Source organism: Cucumis melo, chromosome 1 (genome assembly GCF_025177605.1).
Source record: "Cucumis melo cultivar AY chromosome 1, USDA_Cmelo_AY_1.0, whole genome shotgun sequence".
NCBI lineage: Eukaryota > Viridiplantae > Streptophyta > Magnoliopsida > Cucurbitales > Cucurbitaceae > Cucumis > Cucumis melo.
Genome location: NC_066857.1, coordinates 31,666,844 through 31,686,766, shown reverse-complemented (window position 1 = coordinate 31,686,766; position 19,923 = coordinate 31,666,844). Strand labels below are relative to the sequence as shown.

General features: G+C 37.3%; 1 protein-coding gene across 2 annotated transcripts in view; it reads right to left on the bottom strand.

The window, feature by feature from the left end:
* Nucleotides 1-661: 661 nt before the first annotated feature.
* LOC103492709 (piezo-type mechanosensitive ion channel homolog) overlaps nucleotides 662-19,923 on the bottom strand; it is a 48,057-nt gene continuing 28,795 nt past the window's right edge. The window contains exons 17-21 of one of the 2 annotated variants that reach the window (XM_008453184.3): nucleotides 18,468-18,626; nucleotides 17,274-17,783; nucleotides 2,104-2,248; nucleotides 1,876-2,020; nucleotides 662-1,336 (exon numbers count right to left, since the gene is read on the bottom strand). In XM_008453184.3, the coding sequence (XP_008451406.2) occupies nucleotides 1,201-1,336; nucleotides 1,876-2,020; nucleotides 2,104-2,248; nucleotides 17,274-17,783; nucleotides 18,468-18,626 (1,095 nt within the window). In that variant the 3' untranslated portion in view covers nucleotides 662-1,200. The remainder of the gene's footprint in view (nucleotides 1,337-1,875; nucleotides 2,021-2,103; nucleotides 2,249-17,273; nucleotides 17,784-18,467; nucleotides 18,627-19,923) is intronic. The other variant, XM_051086842.1, reaches the window with a different exon arrangement.

Genomic DNA, 19,923 nt, shown 5'->3' with positions numbered 1-19,923 from the left:
AACTTCGGATAAATATCAATTTAATTCCTAAATTTTTATAACTACAATTGTTAAATTTTGAAGTTAGAAATTGCAAAACTCATCTAGATGCACGAGTAAGAATCGCTATTTCTTGCTAAGTTTAAGTTAAAATTGATAGTTTCTCAAAATATTTGTAGTTGGTTAAAAATAATCTTTAAGTTTCTATAGTGTAATTAAAAGTACTTATTTTTCTAGAAAAGATTAAAAAAAACTCAATTAGGAATGCTCTTACTAAGAGTGCTCCCTGCTCCAAGTTTTTTTCCAAATCCACATTTATCTAATCAATATTTACTTCGAGATTATCTTCTAAGCTCTTAAAACATTTGTTTCACTTAAAAAGTTACCATATACAAGCCCCTCGTTCGAATAAGTTTGGGATTAGCTCGATTTGTTAAATCGAAAATTATAATGAGGTCTTCATACCCAACAGTGTTCATGTTGGACACCCAAAGGCACCTAACACCACCCCACCCACCGTAGGTGTTCCACAACCATGAAGCCTGCCATCATTGGGTTTCTGACCATTGCTGGATAATTCATTCACGTATGTCACTAATACGATGACAACACATTTTGCTACATTAAAAGTATCTTACTCGTGCTTGCTGACATTATATAGTGATATAAGAGCACAAAGAGATGATGCTAATATCTGATGATAAACACTTTAAAGTTGTTTAGTACAGTGTGATTTTTTTAGTTCAATAACTATAAAATGAAAAATACCATCGATCTTAATTCTATTTACTTTACTTTTAGCGGTGATTGAACATCAACAAAAGAAGTGGATACAATAATAATCCATAATAAGTAATTGTGCAATTAAGAAACTGCCTCTTTAATTTAAGTAAAGTCAACATCTAGACTATATAAACAACTAAAAGAAAAAAAATGAAAAACAAACCTCTCAAACCTACATTTACTTGCAGAATTAGTAAGAAAGCCTTATCCCTTTGTTTTTGAAGCTGAAACTTCTTCATTACACTAACCCGATCATCCATTTTGTCTTGGTATTCAACTGATAATATGGAAACATACCATGTGCTCAAGAATGAGCCGATCACCACGAGGTAGGCTTTTACTATAATTGGTGTTAGTTGTATACGTACTCATATCTAGGCTTCGTGTTCAATAACCGCAATCTAGGTATCTGGTAAATGTTTGTTTGAACTTTGCTGTCTAATCTATTTTGGTATATTCAAGCAGCATGTGTGGAGACCTGTAGATTTTCACAAGTGTCCAGTATAAGACCTCTTCAACTCCAAGCTCGCCCTCAGCTCTAGCAGCATATATGTCTTCACAAATGGCAATCAACCTATAACATTATTGGAACACATAACTAATTTCATATTAGAAGGGGCAGTTTACCAAAAGCATATTGAGGATGTAGATAAATCAAACAAGTTATCAGTTATCATCATAGAAAATAATAAAAGCACCAGTCTCTTCCTTGGTTTGTTTGCTTTTTTTCCTTTTTTCTTTTTTTCTTTTTTGAGATTGCTCAAACCCTCTTCGTGGTTTTCTCTGAATAGACCTTACGTTTTGGTGTCCCCTCTCCAAACTTAGTGCATTCTACTTTTTTCCAAGGTCGTTTTTTCATTAGTATTATTCAGATTGCTTTAGTTTTCTCTGCATAGATCTTACTCTTTGTTGTAGAAGGATTCGTCGCATTATTCTTATTTCACTGTATCTTCGGTATCAGTCTCTTCTCATCATTTCAATGAAAAGTTTTGTTTCTATACATATAATAAAAGCACTCAAACTTTCTTTGAAAGCCTGATTGTAATATTTTTAAACTAATGTTCGAATAAAAAAAGCAGAGATAGATTGCAAAAGTGAATTTTGTTACATTACCTGTCACAAGAAGGAAGATTCTCGTAGGGAATTCTCATTCTCAAGTCAGAGCATTGAAGTCTTATAAAACGGCCCACTGCTAGAACAAAGGTTATGTAAAGTCCCCAGATGCTGAACTTGCTGAGAGTGTCACCCAGAATGCCCTCTGAAAGAAATGTTAAGGTTAGCAATATGATTTTGAAACTTTGTTCTATTAATGATCTATGTCATATGCTTTAAAAGACTCACGAGGTGGTATTTCCTCAGAGATTACAAAGGCTACTGGTCCAGTGAAACGTCCACATTCGCTGACGTTTATTGGCTGGATGTCATGGAAGGACCACCATTCGTAGTTATTACGGTTCAAGATGAGATCAGCACTGACGAAACTTTCCTGTGAATGAGAATAAGATCAGTTGTTTGAATAAAATCTCACACAAACATAAAAATGATATTGGCTGCTTCTGTCTCAGTAGATGAAGAACAATGACCCCACATCTAGAAATCCAAACATTCAATTAAGTTCTGAAATATGGATCCTGTCTTTCGTCCCAAGTCTTCTAAGCATAAAATCTAGCCCCTAAGTTAAGTGCAAAATTTGTAGCCCCAAAGTTTTGTATGCGCCAAGATTTATGAAAATATCCATGTGAAAGCACAAGGACAAAAAATGGATAGAAAAGAAACCGACAAAACTTATAGACCATGGTCATGTTTATTATCCTAAAAACGTAATCTATCGATAGTAATTTGAAAAGTGTGCCACATTTTATTCATTTATTGTTGTTTGTTTACCTATGTTCTATAATCGTAAGTAAATGTGGGGCCTAGTGCCAAATCAATAATCAACAAACGCAACAATTAGATATTACATGATAAACTTAACTCATTAACTTCCCCCCTAATTCTAAGCTAAAGTATATAAAAAGCCCACCAATTAAAAAATTAAATAACCATTAAACAGAAAGTGACATTATGGGATTTGAAAACATGGAAAATCCTTGTCATACCATGTTAAATCACTAATGACCTAAAAGCTCAAGCTAATAAGTTACGATAAGTTAAAGTATATTCATACCTCAACAGACCTCATCAAAAAAAATATCAGCTAGTTGATGTATTTAGTAACTACTAACTACTAGTTGCTTGCTATGTATTATCTTTAATGGCCATTCTCAAGGAAGACCTTTCAAAAAGAGCCTATAGAATTAAAGAGTGAGACCTGAGGAAATTTTTTCCTTAATTTTGGGGATTTTGAACCCTTAGAAGTCCCAACAATAATCCAACATGATTTATTTCATAGTGATTTTTCCAATCCTATTGATTTATGTAAATTGAATTCAGTAATGATAGATGAAGAACTCCAGGGAGATGGCCTCCCAGAGATCAGGAATTTTCTCAAACAGAATGCTCCATCCATCTCAAGGAATCCTTTTGAGGCACTTAGGAAGCTGAGGGGTGAAGAAGAAAACCTTGACCGGCCGGAAAGAGATTCAGTCCTTGAATCCTCGTCCGACTTTTCCGTTTCAGAATGCAAAACTCAAATCTGGGTATAGTTGGCATCTCCACGCGCTTAGAAGGGGAAAAACTTCACCGAAAGAGAGAGAAACCTAGGTCTCAAAAAAAAGAAAAAAAGACAGCCAGCTGACCATTTAATACCTCAAAAAACGGCTCACTTAGCCCTCCCCAATCAGATTTTTTCCAACTTAATATACCAGCAGACCTTTTAAAAGATGACACACATATGGTAGGCCCCACGAAATTTATTACTCAGAAAACTAATGGCTTTTGGAATTCTAACGAATTAGAGGACGAAACAGAGTACTCTCTTCCATTAAGAACTTCACTTTCGGGTCATCCCCTGTTTTTTGTTCTCAACTAAAATTACCAGCCTCTTCCAATAATAGAAACTCCTCCGCGAAGAAAGCCATTCCAACTCATACCAGAAAATTATCTAAGCACCTCAAGACCTTTATCAAGGGGAGAACTTCTTTTCGAAATAAGTACTACCTTCCTCTTTAAGTAATAAATTTTTTCAATCCTCCTCCAAGCTTTCTGGTTCGTTCTCTAATTTTGTGCAAGGTACTTCTTGTCTAAAAAAAGTAGAGAACTCAGAAGATGAAATTATGGAAGTTGAATCAGTCACCAGTGTAAGTAGTGCAAAAATTGAACCAGTTGAGGAAGAAAAAATTCAAACAGAGACTAGGAAATTAGAGGACAGTGACTCTCTCAGTCCAAATATTACTAAACTGTTTTCCTCCCCAAAGAAAGAAACTATGTGCAAGTCACCAAGTATCTTTCCCCCTCAAGAGTTGGTTCCATTCTTAGCAGCCTATGAAATTGAATTGATGTAAGGTAGAGGTAGCAAGGATGAAGATTATATCATAAAACACTAGAGGAATCATGGGCCAATCGAAACAATTGGCTATTAAAAAACTATTGAAAGTAGAGATAAAGAACACACAAATTTATGTGGAAACCCGAGTACCGGGAGAAAAACTACGATATTTTTCTTTTTATTATTTTCTGATAATAATAAAATAGTTACAAGAGGGAATAAATAGAAAAGTATAAAGAAATTAAAAAAAGAAAATAATATTTAAGGCAAATCTCCCAATGGGCTAAGCCTACTAATTCTAACACTCCCCCTTAAGTTGGGACGTAAATATCAATGAGGTCCAAGTAGCAAACACAAAAGTCGAAGTTTGGTCTGAGAAGCCCCTTAGTGAGGACATCAGCAACCTGTCGGCTCGATGGGATGTACGGAATCCATATGCTTCCACTGTCAAGTCTTTCTTTGATGAAATGCTGATCAATCTTTACATGTTTAGTTCTATCATGCTGAACTAGGTTGTTAGCAATACTTATAGCGGCTTTATTATCACAAAAGAGCTTCAAAAGAGTCTCACATTCCTGATGAAGATCAGACAAGACTTTCTGGAGCCAAATTTCCTCACATATTTCCAAACTCATAGCTCTATGTTCTGCCTCACCACTGCTCCTGGCCACAACACTTTGCTTCTTACTCCTCCAAGTTACAAGATTGCCCCAAACAAAGGTACAATAACCGAAGGTAGACTTTTTATCAACAATAGATCTTGCTCAGTCCGAGTCAGTATATGCCTCAATGGTCTTTCTATTTGTCTTTCTAAACATCAACCCTTTATCAGGTGTTGTTTTTAAGTATCTCAGAATTCTTTTGACAGCTTCCCTGTGTTCCTCATAGGGAGCCTGCATAAACTGGTTGACAACACTCACAGCAAAGGAAATATCAGGACGAGTATGGGATAAGTAAATCAATTTACCTACAAGACACTGATACTGTTCTTTATCAACTGGAACTTGATCATCAGAGTTTCCTAGTTTACAGTTGAATTCAATAGGAGTGTCAGCAGGACATCTCAACATACTTGTCTCGGTTAGCAAATTAAGAGTGCATTTTATTTAAGACACGAAAATGCCTTCTTTAGATCTGGCCACCTCCATTCCAAGGAAATATTTCAAATTTCCCAAATCCTTGATTTCAAATTCATTACCCATTCTTTGCTTAAGTTGACAGATTTCTGCCTAATCATCTCTAGATAAAATGGTGTCGTCCACATAAACTATCAGAACTGCAATCTTCCCTGTCTTGGAAACTTTTGTAAATGAAGTATGATCAGAGTATCCCTGACTGTACCTTTGGGAATCAACAAAGGTAGTGAATCTGTCAAAACACACTCTGGGTAAGTGTTTCAAACCATATAAGGATTTCTGGAGTTTATAAACCTGCTAACCAAACTGGGCTTCAAAGCCAGGTAGAGGCTCAAGTAAACCTCCTCTACTAGATCTCCATTCAGAAAAGCATTCTTAACATCCAGCTGTTATAGAGGCCAATCTTTGTTTACAGTAACAGAAAGAAGGACTCTAACATTATTCAACTTAGCGACGAGAGAAAAAGTTTTTGAATAATCAACACCATAGGTCTGAGTAAACTCTTTTGCAACTAACCTTGCCTTGTGTCTGTCAAGTGTTCCATCTGCTTTGTATTTGAGAGTGAACACCCATTTGCATCCCACAGGCTTCTGTCCCTTGAGTATAGCACAAATCTCCCAAGTGTTATTCTTTTCACGAGCTTTCATCTCTTCTGTGACAGCATTCTTCCATTCAAGACACTTTAAAGCAATGTGAATATTTTTCGATATTGTGGTAGAGTCAAGGCTGACAGTAAAAGCTCGAAACTGTGGTGAGAGATTCTCGTATGACACATAATTAGATACGGAGTGCTTTGTACAAGACCTAGTACCTTTTCTCATTGCAATAGAAAGATCAAGAGAAGGATCATACTAGTATTTCTAGAATGGTTTGACTTAGTTTCGTTTTCAGTATGTTTAGCAACAACCTCGTTCCCATTAATCTTGTCCTCTCTGTCGATAATGACCCTATCAATACTGCCCTACTCACCATATCTTCCAATACAACTGTCTCGGACCTGTCATTCTCACCTACCTTACTATTGGTATGTAAGGCAAATCTCCCAATGGGCTAAGCCCACTAATTCTAACATAAACTTTTGAAGAAAGTTAATCTTAGTATTGATTCAGGAGACCAAAAAAGAAGTGATTGACACTTGTATTATAAAGGCACTATAGAGTTAAAAGGAATTGGTTGGGACCTTGTTGAAACTAATGGAAGATTAGAAGGATTGCTGATTATGTGGGATGAATCTGAGCTGTCGGTTGTTGAAGTTTTGAAACGAGACTATTCTCTTTCAATAAAATGCAGCACAATCAATAGAAAAATATATTGGATTTCAAACATCTATGGACCAACACATTATCGAGATAGAAACCAAATTTGGCCGGAGTTGTCTCTTCTTTCAGACCTCTGTACAGGAGCTTGGTGTTTGGTGGGGGGGGGGGGGGATTTCAACATCACTTGAAAGGTACAAGAGAGATTTTTAGTAGGAAGATTAACAAGGAGAATGAGAAAATTTAAAAGATTCATTAGAGAGTCAAAGTTGCTAGAAATTCCGTTATCCAATGGCAAATTCACATGGTCTAGAGAAGGAAGGTCAGTCTCACGTTCTCTACTGGATAGATTCCTAGTAACTGCTGATTGGGATGAATCCTTTGCCGACACCAGAGCCTCCCGAAAGGAAAGACTCACTTCAGATCATTGCCCCATCTTATTAGAAGCTGGTGCTTTTGAATGGGGACCCTCTCCATTTCGCTTTTGCAACAGCTGGTTGCTTGATAAGCGGTGCTGGCAAATTATAACAAATTCCTTAACCTCGGGAAATCATCAAGAATGGGTTGGCTTTGTCATTTATTCAAAACTTCGAAGTTTAAAGAGCACCCTGAAATCTTGGCATGTGAACAGTGAAAGAGCCAGAAAAAAACCAAGAAGAATATTTGCTTCAAGCTCTTGTAGATGAAGAAATCAAGGAAGAATCTTTGAACATGTCATCCTTAGACAACCTTATGAAGTTGTCTATTAAATCGGATCTTCTAGCAATTTATAGGAGAGAGGAAAGAGATTGAATCCAAAAAAGTAAGTTGAATTGGTTAAAATCAGGAGATGAAAATACTAGTTTCTTCCATCATTTCATTGCTGCCAAAAAAAAAAAGACGCAGCTTGATTTCAGAATTGATTCATGACCAAGGCGTTCTTCCTAATTCCCTTGAATGGGTCAGTGGTCTCGGCATAACAAAATACGAATTTTTAATCAGATTCTAGGATCATTTCAAAGATAATTGCCTTACACTCTGTAATGAGTTTTATGAGAATGGGAGGTTAAATGCATGTGTAAAAGAAAACTTCATTTGTTTAATCAAGAAGAAAGAAGATGCAGTAAGAGTAAAAGACTTTAGGCCAATAAGTCTTACAACATTAATTTATAAGCTGATTGCAAAGGTTCTTGCAGAAAGATTAAAGAAAGTAATGCCAAGTATTATTGCTCCAACACAAAGCGGCTTTCTAAAAGGGCACCAAATCTTGGACCTTATTCTAATTGTAAATGAAGTTGTGGAGGAATATAGAATCAGAGAAAAGAAAGGATGGATCATTAAATTAGACCTTGAAAAGGCCTTTGATAGAATGGATTGGAAATTTTTAGAAAAAGTAATGAGAAAAAAGAACTTCGATGCAAGATGGATCTTGTAGATAATGGGCTATATCAAGAATCCTAAGTATTCGGTCTTCATCAATGGTAGGCCAAGAGGAAGAATTTCAGCTTCAAGGGGTCTCAGACGAGGAGTTCCTCTTTCTCCTTTCCTATTTCTTTTGGTTAGTGAAGTATTGAGCAGCTCTCTTCTTCAACCTTTATAAGAAAGAAATGTTTGAAGGTTTTGAATTTGGAAAAGACAAAATTCACATTTCTATCCATCAATTTGCAGATGATACTCTACTGTTTTGTAAATTTGATGAGGAAATGATGGTAAATTTGACGAGGAAATGATGGAAAATCTTAGGAAAACATTATTAGTCTTTAAATGGTGTTCCGGTCAAAAGATTAATTAGGAGAAATCAGCCATTTGTGGTATAAATATTGAGGATAGCAAGGTTCTTTCAACAGCAAACATTTTGAACTGCAAGGTAGAAAATCTCCCCTTCACTTATCTTGGTCTTCCTTTGGGAGGTTACCCAAAAAGTGCTCTGTTTTGGCAGCCTATTCTTGATAAAGTCCATGGAGAGCTAGATAAATGGAGATACAACCTCCCTAGGGATGGGAGGATTACATAAAGCAAATTAGTTCTGTCTAGCCTCCCCACATATTATATGTTTGTTTTCCTCATGCCAAAATCTGCCTTAAGCTCTTTGGAAAGAATCACGAGGAAGTTATTTTGGGAAGGAAACAAGGGAGGAAAGCTAAACCACTCAGTAAAATGGGATGCTGTCATTAAATCTCATAAAGATGGAGGATTCAGTTTGGACAAGCTGAAGCATAAGAGTCTGGCCTTATTGTCTAACTGAGGATGGCGTTTCTCAAAAGAACAAAATTCCCTTTGGTGTCAAGTGATTAGAAGCATTCATGACAACAATACTTCAATTGGCGTTCAAGTGGAAAAGAAACTGTGAGCCTAAGAAGTCCTTGGATTAGCATATCAAGGCAATAGTGTAAAATTGATTTATCGGCTCTCTTCAAATTAGGTGATGGCAGTAGAATACTATTTTGGAAGCACCCTTGGCTGGACAATATCACCTTGGAGTGTAAATTTCCAAGATTAATTAGGATTGCACTCAATCCAAATGGGTTAGTTTCATATCATCGGGACTCTTCTACCAGCTCTTGGTCCATTTATTTTAGAAGATTGCTCAATGATGAGGAAATATCAGACTCAGTCCTTGCTAAATCAGATTTCTTCCTTACAGCCAGCCTCCTTTCCAAATCGAAGCATTTGGTCCCTTGAAACCTCAGGTTCCTTTTCGATAAAATCTTTGGTTAAGCATCTTTTGACATCTTTTCCTTTGGAAATTTCTTTATACAAAAGGCTTTGGCAATCTAATAGTCCAAGAAGGATAAATATTTCCATATGGATTATGCTGTTCGGAAAATTAAACTGTGCTTCAGTACTTCAAAGAAAGCTCCCCTCCCATGCCCTCTCACCTCATGCCTACCTCCCCCACCTTTGTTGATAATATGGAAAATATCCAGCACCTTTTAATTGATTGGTCTTTGCATCTAAATGTTGGTTCCGCCTTCTCCAAGCATTCACTATTTGTCCGGCTTTTGATCAAGATTTTAAGAACAATGTTTCTCAAATTCTTGCTAGTTTAGACTTAAAGAAGAAGACAGCTGAATTGTTGTGGGTAACCGCAGTACAAGCCCTCTTAGTTGAAATTTGGTTTGAAAGAAACCAAAGAGTTTTCCATGATAAACCATCGACTTGGATGGAACATTATGATTCTGCTCGTTTGAACGCATCTTCATGGTGTTCATTATCCAAATATTTTTAGAATTACTCTTTGCAGGAAATTTTGTTATTGGCCGGCCTTTATAGACTCTCCACTTTGAAGTCCTTGATCATCATGCCTTCTGGATCAGCCCTCGCTTCAACCAGTTTTCTGCTCAATCAAGGTTTATTCTTCTTTGTTCTCGGTCTACTGCTTATGCTTTATGTTTTAGTTTGGACAGATTATTTTATCATTATGTTTGGCCTTGTATTTGTGGCTCTTTGATTTGATCTTGTATTAAGAATAGGAAACTAGTATAAGGGTTTTATTTTCGCTTCTTGGATATGATAAGGGCACTTAGGGGGTGTCAACCTAGTTGAGATGCCTGGGTGTGCCTGCTGATCCCCCCTATCCTTCCCCCAAGTGCTTTGTATAACCCTCATGTATATTGAGCTTTGTCTCTCTATTTTTCAATATTAATAATAGTGAGACTCGTTTTCTTTAAAAAAAAAAGTAAAAGATCAAGTATCAACTCCGTTCTTACAAGAAGAAAACGAGTTTACAAGAAGAAAACGAGGGTATGAAAACGTTACTAGAAGAATTTCACCAAGTGTTAGAAGCCCCCACTAATTTGCTATCGTCGAGAGATATCCAACACAATATCGATCTCATTCTTGGCTCAACACTTCCAAATTTACCTCACTATAGAATGAGTCCAAAAGAATACGAAATCCTACAAGAACAAGTGAATGAACTTCTAGAGAAAGAACACATTAGACCAAGCTTAAGTCCTTGTGTTGTGCCCGTTCTTTTAACTGCCAAGAAAGACGGATCATGGAGGATGTGCATAGACAGTTGCACTATCAACAAAATTATAAACAAATACCACTTCCCCATTCCAAGGATGTCTGATCTATTTGATCAACTTGGAGGAGCGAAAATTTTCTCCAAGATCGACTTAAAAAGCGGGTACCACCAAATACGAATCCGATCGGGAGATGAATGGAAAAAGGCATTCAAGACTAACGAGGGCCTCATTTGAATGGTTGGTAATGCCATTCGGACTTTCTAACACGCCTAGCACGAGGTTAATGACCCAGGTTCTACGTTCTTACCTTAATAAATTCCTAGTAGTCTATTTTAAAGACTCTTAGAATTAGTAGAGCTTTGCCCTTGGAGTATTTTTGGAAAGAATAATATAGAAGATTTTATTTTCTAAATCTTTTCTAAATTTTTTCATTTCTTACTCCTATTGTATTCTATTTATTCTCTCCCTTTGTACCTATTGTATTCATTCATAAGAAAAATAATAAAAACTAAAGTATCGTGGTTTTTCTCCCGGTTCTCGGGTTTCCATGTAAGCCTTGTGTTGGTGTTAATTGTTTTCAATACGGTATTAGAGCAAAGCAATAATGAAACCCTAGAAACTAACCTAGGAGAAACCCATATCGAAACTGAACCCGTCATTGCCGCCGCCGCAGGATCGCCGCCGCCGTGGAGAAACTGCTCTAAAACCTATAGAAACCACTGATCTACCCAACAGGAGTGGTTTCGCAGCCGTACGCGCCGCCGTCTGACCAAAAACTACCTTACGCGCCGCTCCTATCCGGCGAGTGGGCCCACGCGTCGACGTCTTTTCATCTCACCGCCCAGCCCATTCCCCTCTACGCGCCGTCAGATGTCCAACTGTCAAACCCTTCTGGCCATCTGCATCCTCAAGTGCCGCCTATGAGCTCCGAACAACGCTCAATTGTAAATCTGTCAAATTTGTACAGTAAGCATCCGCTGTATGTTGCTCTTTATAGCAACCGTTGTTTTCTGGTAACGGGATTGATCAACCCTAGAATAGATTGGACATTGAAGCAGTCGAGTCTTCGACGCATTCCAAACCAACCGAGTTGCCGATGTATTCCAAGAACCCGGTAACTTCTTTCCCTAATTTACCGTCAAATTATATAACTGGCTCTTTGGGTTTGTCTACAAGGAATTTTTCAGGTGAAAAATTCAATGGAAAAAATTATCTCTTGGTCCCAATCAATAAAAATGTTACTCGAAGGTCGCCACCAGTTCGGTTTCTAAACTGGAGAGACTGTACGTCCTCCACCAGAAGACACCTTGGAACGACTCTAGAAAGGGGAGGACTCACTTATTCGGTCCATGCTGATTAATAGTATGGAACCACATATCGACAAGCCTCTACTATATGCAGCCACAACAAAAGATTTGTGGGATACAACTCAGACCCTTTACTCGAAACGACAGAACGCCTCTCCGTTGTATACGCTGCGAAAACAGGTCCATAATTGCAAACAAGGGACCCTGGACGTGACTACCTATTTTAACAAACTCTCTCTCCTCTGGCAAGAGATGGATTTGTGCAGAGAGACAGTTTGGGACACACCAAATGACGGTACACAATATGCTAAACTTGAAGAGGCTGACTGTGTTTATGACTTCCTTGCAGGACTTAATCCCAAATTTGATACTGTTTGTAGTCGTATACTCGGACAAAGACCTCTTCCCCCCCTAATGGAAGTGTGTTTTGAAGTTCACCTGGAAGAGGATCGCACTAATGCCATGGGTGTACTGACCACCCTTACCATTGACTCCGCTGCCTTTAGCGCTCGATCCTCAAATCATGATAGTGACAAGAATAATGGGAAGTCAATCCCTGTGTGTGAGCACTGCAAGAAACAATGACACACCAAGGATCAGTGTTGGAAACTCCACGGTCGTTGCCTAGGAGGTAAAAAACGGTCCTCCAACGAGAAACAGAACTCAGGACGTGCCTACATTAGTGAGACTACCCTTGCCAGCACTTCTCAATCAACTGGTCCTACTGCAAGCCAGACCAAGATTCCGACTCTGGGTGCCATTGCTCAGTCAGGTATGCCTCAATCCTTTGGGCTTATTAGTATTGATGGGAAGAATCTCTGGAGCTTAGACTCGAGGGCTACAGATCACTTGACAGGTTCTTCGAAAAACTTTATCTCATGTGCCCCGTGTGCCGGTAATGAAAAAATCTGAATAACCGACGACTCTCTAGCTCCAATCGCTGGCAAAGACCAAATAGTTCCCTTTGACGGTTTTGCATGTCCCTAAACTGTCTTACAATTTATTATCTATAAGCAAGATCACTTGTGAGTTGCATTGTAAAGCTATCTTCTTACCTAAATTGGTTTATTTTTCAGAACATGAACTTGGGGAGGACGATTGACACTGCTCAGCATAGCATGGGACTTTACATCCTTGATGATGATACCTCTTGTAGTAGTTTTCTAGGGTTAGTTTACTGTCATCCTACTTTAGTACTTTTGAATAAGATTGTATGTTGTGGCATTCAACTGGGCCACCCAAACTTTACATATATGCAATATTTATTTCCCCACCTTTTTTCTAAACTTGATGTCTTCTCTATCTTGTGATGTGTGTATCCAGGCTAAACAACATCGGGTCTCTTTTCCCTCACAACCATATAAACCTACACAACCATTTACCCTCATCCATAGTGATGTTTAGGGTCCTTCCAAGGTCACCACCTCATTAAGAAAACGATGGTTTGTAACTTTCATTGAAGACCATACTCACATTACCTGGATCTACCTTATCACAGATAAATCCGAGGTTTCATTCATTTTCCAAAACTTCTATCATACTATTGAAACACAATTCCATACAAAAATTGCAATTCTTCGGAGTGATAATGGTCGGGAATTCCAAAACCATAACCTTAGTGAATCTCTAGCCTCCAAGGGGATTGTTCACCAAACCTTGTGTGCGGACACTCCTCAATTGGCTAATCGAAAAAACCGTCACCTTGTGGAAGTAGCCCGTTCCCTTATGCTTTCCACTTCCCTTTCATCATACCTGTGGGGAGATGCAATTCTTACAACTGCTCACTTAATCAATCGAATGTCTTCTCGTATCCTCCACCTTCAGACTCCCTTAGATTGTCTTAAGGAGTCTTACCCTTCTACTCGTTTTGTTTTTGAGGTTCCTCTTCGTGTATATGGGTGTACCGCTTATGTCCATAATTTTGGCCCTAATCAGACCAAATTTACCCATCGGGCTCAGGCTTATGTGTTTGTTGGGTATCCCTTTCACCAGCATGGTTATAAATGTTTTCACCCGCCGTCTAGGAAATACTTTGCCACTATGGATGTTACTTTCTATGAGAACCGACCCTACTTTCCCGTTAGCCATCTTCAGGGGAGAGTGTGAGTGAAGAGTCTAACTGCACCTTTGAATTTATTGAACATACTCCTAGTACCGTATTTGACATTAATCCTCATCCCATAATCCTACGCACAAACCCAAGTTCCCTGGAAAACTTATTACAGGATGAATCTCAGAAAGGAAGTTGAGTTCCCTACTAGTTAATCGCCGGTTCCAGTCCAAGATTTCGAACCTCCTCGAGACCAAGGTATGGAAAACCCTACAGAACCTTGTACTAATAATACGATGAGGGAGAATGACAGGTTTGATGTTGCTGTTCTTGAAAATGTGGAAGAAAAGAACCGTGGTGATGAGACTGAGGTTAGAATAGAAACCAGTAACAATGAAGCTAAACAGGGTCATACAAGGAAACTTGATGAGTATGATCCCTCTCTTAACATTCCCATTGCTTTGAGAAAAAGTACCAGATCCTGCACTAAACATCCTATTTGCAACTATGTTTCCTATGATAATCTCTCTCCACAGTTTAGAGCGTTTACAGCAAGCCTTGACTCTACCATAATACCAAAAGATATCTACACTGCTCTAGAGTGTCCTAAATGGAAAAATGCTGTTATGGAAGAGATGAAGGCTCTTGAAAAGAATAGAACTTGGGAGATCTGTGGTCTACCCAAGGGACATAAAACAGTAGGATGCAAACGGGTGTTCTCTCTCAAATACAAAGCAGATGGTATGTTTGATAGACACAAGACAAGGTTAGTTGGAAAGGGATTTACTCAGACCTATGGTATTGACTATTCAGAAACTTTTTCTCCAGTTGCTAAGTTGAATACTGTTAGAGTCCAGCTATCTGTTGCTGTGAACAAAGATTAGCCTCTATACCAGCTGGATGTTAAGAATGTTTTTTGAATGGAGACCTTGTGGAGGAAGTCTACATGAGCCCCCCATCAGAATTTGAAGCCCAATTTGGTCAGCAGGTGTGTAAACTCAAGAAATCCCTATATGGTCTGAAACAGTCTTTGAGAGCATGGTTTAACAGATTCACTACCTTTGTCAAGTCCCAATGGTACAGTCAAGGACACTCTGACCATACTTTATTTACAAAGGTTTCCAAGACAGGGAAGATTGCTGTTCTAATAGTTTATGTGGATGACATTGTTTTGACTAGAGACGATCAAACAGAAACCAGTCAACTAAAGCAGAGAATGGGTGATGAATTTGAAATCAAGGATTTGGAAAATTTGAAATATTTCCTTGGAATGGAGGTGGCCAGATTTAAAGAAGGTATCTCCGTGTCTTAGAGAAAATACACCCTTGATTTGCTAACCGAGACAGGTATGTTGGGATGTCGTCCTGCTGATACTCCTATTGAATTTAACTGTAAACTAGGAAACTTTGATGATCAAGTTCCAGTTGATAAAGAACAATATCAGCGCCTTGTAGGTAAATTAATTTACTTATCTCATACTCGTCCTGATATTTCTTTTGTTGTGAGTGTTGTCAGTCAGTTTATGTAGACTCCCTATGAGAAACATATGGAAGTTGTTAACAGAATTTTGAGATACTTGAAAAATAGACCTGGTAAAGGGTTGATGTTTAGAAAAACAAATAGAAAGACCATTGAGGCATATACTGACTCGGATTAGGTAAGATCTGTTGTTGACAGAAAGTCTACCTCTAGTTATTGTACCTTTGTTTGGGGCAATCTGGTAACTTGGAGGAGTAAGAAGCAAAGTGTTGTGGCCAGAAGCAGTGCTGAGACTGAATATAGAGCTATAAGTTTGTGAATTTGTGGGAAAATTTGGCTTTAAAAAGTCTTGTCAGATCTTCATCAGGAATGTGAGACACCATTGAAGCTTTTTTGTGTTAAAAAAGCCACTATTAGTATTGCTAACAACACAGTTCAACATGATAGAACTAAACATTTTGAGATTGATTGGCATTTCATCAAAGAAAGACTTGACAGGGGAAGCATATGCATTTCGTACATTCCTTCGAGCCAACAGGTTGCTGATGTTCTCACCAAGGGGCTTCTCAGACCACATATTGACCTTTGTGTTAGCAAGTTGGGACTCATTGATATTTACGTCCCAACTTGAGGGGGAGTGTTAGAATTAGTAGGGCTTTGTCCTTAGAGTATTTTTGGAAAGAATAATATAGAAGATTTAATTTTCTAAATCTTTCCTAATTTTTTTTCCTTTCTTACTCCTATTGTATTCTCTCCCTTTGTACCTATAGTATTCATTCATAAGAAAATAATAAAAACTAAAGTATTGTGGTTTTTCTCCCGGTTTTCGAGTTTCCACGTAAGCTTTGTGTTGGTGTTAATTGCTTTCAATATGACGAACATTTTAGTTTACAGCACTACTTATGACGAACGTTTATCTCACTTGCATAAACTCTTTAAAGCACTTCAAAAAATCCTACTTGGTATTAATTTCAAGAAGTGTTCTTTCTTAGTTAAAGAAATATACTTTTTAGGTTTTATCCTTAATGAATTTGGAATATCCATAAACCCCAACAAAATTAAGGCAATAAAAGATTGGCCCCAACCTAAGACAGTAAAAGATTGACAAAGTTTTCTTGGGATTACTTCTTCTACGAAAAATGCATAAGAAATTTTAGCACTATAGCATCCCCGCTAACGAAATGTTTAAAGAAATGAAACTTTTCATGGTTTAACCCCCAAACTCAAAGTTTTATGTCTTTGAAAGATAGGTTGTCTAACACACCCTTTCTTGCCCTACCGAATTTCACTCAACCGTTTGAAGTGGCAATCAATGCTTGCAAATATGGGATAGGAGCAGTCTGATCTCAACCAATTGAGTATTTTAGTGAAAAACTAAGTGAAGCAAGACAAAAATGGAGTACCTAAGAACAAGAACTCTATTCGTTGGTAAGAGCTTTAAAGATTTGAGAACACTATCTTTTAAGCCAAGAATTTATTTTATACTCCAGCCACTTATCCCTCAAATATTTGCAAACCCAAAAAACTATTAGTAGAATGCATGCTAGATGGATTTCTTTTATCCAACGTTTCCATTTTGTAATAAAACATAAAGCCGGTAGTACCAATATGGTAGCAGATGCTTTTAGTAGGAAAACCAACCTACATACCATTCTAAAAAGTCAAGTAGTAGCTTTTGACTCCTTACCTACTCTTTATAAAGATGATCCCGATTTTGGTAAAATTTGGTCTTTATGTGTTGAGCATGTCAATTGTAATGATTTCCATTTGACTAACGAGTTTCTTTTCAAACACTAATCCCCTTGTATTTGAGCATTAGTCTCATATCTTTTATTAATAAAGAGACTTGTTTCTTTTAAAGAAAAAATAATAAAAACATCAGCTAGTAGGTGGTAGGGAGTACCTCTTGTTCTAGAGGTCTAACTTCACCAGAGCCTGTGACACGAAAATATCTTTGGTAAACATTTTTTATCCGAAAGCCATTCATCGATCCATTCAGAACTTTCTGGACATCAGATTGATTAGGAAGATCTCGAGGTTCAATAACTCGGTCATATTTTACAACTTCTTTCCCTTTTGGTCTGTCCCTGGTGAGTATCCAAGTGAAAGAAATGATTATATCTTGTTTCCGATCAAGGGAATGAATGAATCCAGATTGAACCACATCAGGGACAAGCCACAGGACACTTGCATCAGCTTGACAACAAATTAACTGAATATCATCCTGATTATATGGACTCAGATAACCTCCAGGATCAAGAACCATGTTTGTATTCAACTTGTCCCATGAGATCTTTTCACAAAGAGTAGTCTGGTAGAGAGTCAATCTTCCTGAAGTTGTCTTGATATCCACCTGGCAACTGGCATCTTTGATTGGGTTTGCAACATTTGTTGGGTTGCCACTACTGTACATCTGAACAAAGAGGAGTTTCAATTGTCAGCAACATTCACTGTTAATTTTTCAAGTGGAGTTTTTTGGTTAAAACATACATGTGCTGATGAAGGACTCTGTTTTGAAGGGGGAGCCCAAAAAGGCTTTTGATAAAAGCCCTTCAAGGGCTTCAACAAAATGAGGCATCCCCTCCCCGATAAAAAAAAATTATGGAATACCCTGCAACAGCTCTCTTCTCTCTAAACAGTCTCTTACAAAGTTCCAATCTCTTGAGTTCTTTAATAATTCCTATCATCTTATCCTTCATAGTACCATATTTTCACATTGGTGTGCAAGAAGAACATAAAGAACCATAGAATTAACGGACGGAATGCAAATTATGACAAAACCAAAGCGGAACATATTAACCTTTTATGTCACTATGTGGAGAGTATATAAAACATGTCCTCTCTTGATTAAAAGAGATACACGGAGGCTCATAAAATGATAAGGAAGAAATCTTTTGGTAAATATAGAAAAACAGAACATAGAGAAGCGGCATTTCACTGGGTCCTAAAACATATATTTATTATCTTTTTTTTTTTTTTGGATAATTGGGATATTGGACCGTACTCCTTTGCATCAACTTCATGGGATCAAAACATTACTAAATTTCAGTAGAAAGAAATTGGGGCATACAACAATTAACGCTCTCAAGTTCCTTACCAGCATTGGAGCCCAGATCACACAGATCAATATGAAGAACAGGCATATTCCATTGCAACATTTGGTCATTATAGTTTGCTTATCTCCTTGTTTGTGCTGAGATCTATTTAAGACTGCATCACATTTGACAAGGTACAAGCTTGCATTTATGTCCTCCAGCTGAGAAAAGAAATTCATATATTATTTTAACACAACATTCAGTCCCCAAAGTGGGTATATAAATATAGAAGGAAACACAACTATATAGAGCTTACATCCTAACGGATATGAGGTATCAAGAAAATCAATGATTTATTTCTGAAAAAAGAAATGTAAAACCTAGTCACACATGCGTCACTGCAACCTTCATATAACTTATTATTATGCTTGCTTAAAACTTGAGAAATAAATTCATTTTGTACTAGTGGGTTGAATCAATTAGAACCCTAAACTAATAATTTTATTGATTAAAACTCTAAACTTTTAGAAGTGATATCAGTTTAGGCCAACCATTACAATCTTTTTTTAAAATCAATATACGTAATTGTCACACGTGTATGGTATCTATTGGTAATAAAGGGCTTTGTTGATTATAGCCCCGAGGGTATTTTAATATTCTACTTCACACTAAGTTTATTTCCTTTTTTGTATTAGGGCTTGCTAGAGCCTATAAAGTGTCTTCTTTTGTAACTTTCATTGTGTGTGAAAATAATAAAAGAGACTCTCTATCGCGGTTTTTTCTTCCTGTTTTAAAGTTTTCCACGTAAACTTTATGTCCTCTTTTCTACCGTTTAACAGTATCTATAATGTAGAGACTAATGCAATATTGGAAAGAAATGATGAACTCAGGTTGATGGTGGAAACATGAACAGTTTTTGTTCTTCTCTTCCTTCTTTGTTTCTCTACTCATTTAGAAAGGACTATGATGGGAGGTTTTCGGGAGAAGAATATCATTGTTTAGGTGACTTTAACTTTATTTTTTAAAAAGGATATGGAACTTTTCATTCAAGAAATGAAAAAAAGACTAATGCTTTGTATTCAAAGCAATTAACAACAACCAGAGACTTACGTGGAAACCCGAGAATCGGGAGAAAAACCACGATACTTTAGTTTTTATTATTTTTCTTACGAACAAAATACAATAAGTACAAAGGGAGAATAAATAGAGTACAATAGGAGTAAGAAAGGAAAAGATCTAGGAAATATTTAGAAAATAAAATCTTATATATATTATTCTTTCCAAAAGTATTCTAAAGGCAAAGCCCTACTAATTCCAACACTCCCCCTCAAGTTGAGACGTAAATATCGATGAGTCCCAACTTGCTAACGCAAAGGTCAAAGTGTGGTCTGAGAAGCCCCTTGGTAAGAACATCAGCAATCTGTTGGCTTGAAGGAATGTACGGAATACATATGCTTCCACTGTCAAGTCTTTCTTTGATGAAATGCCGATCAATCTCAACATGTTTAGTTCTATCAT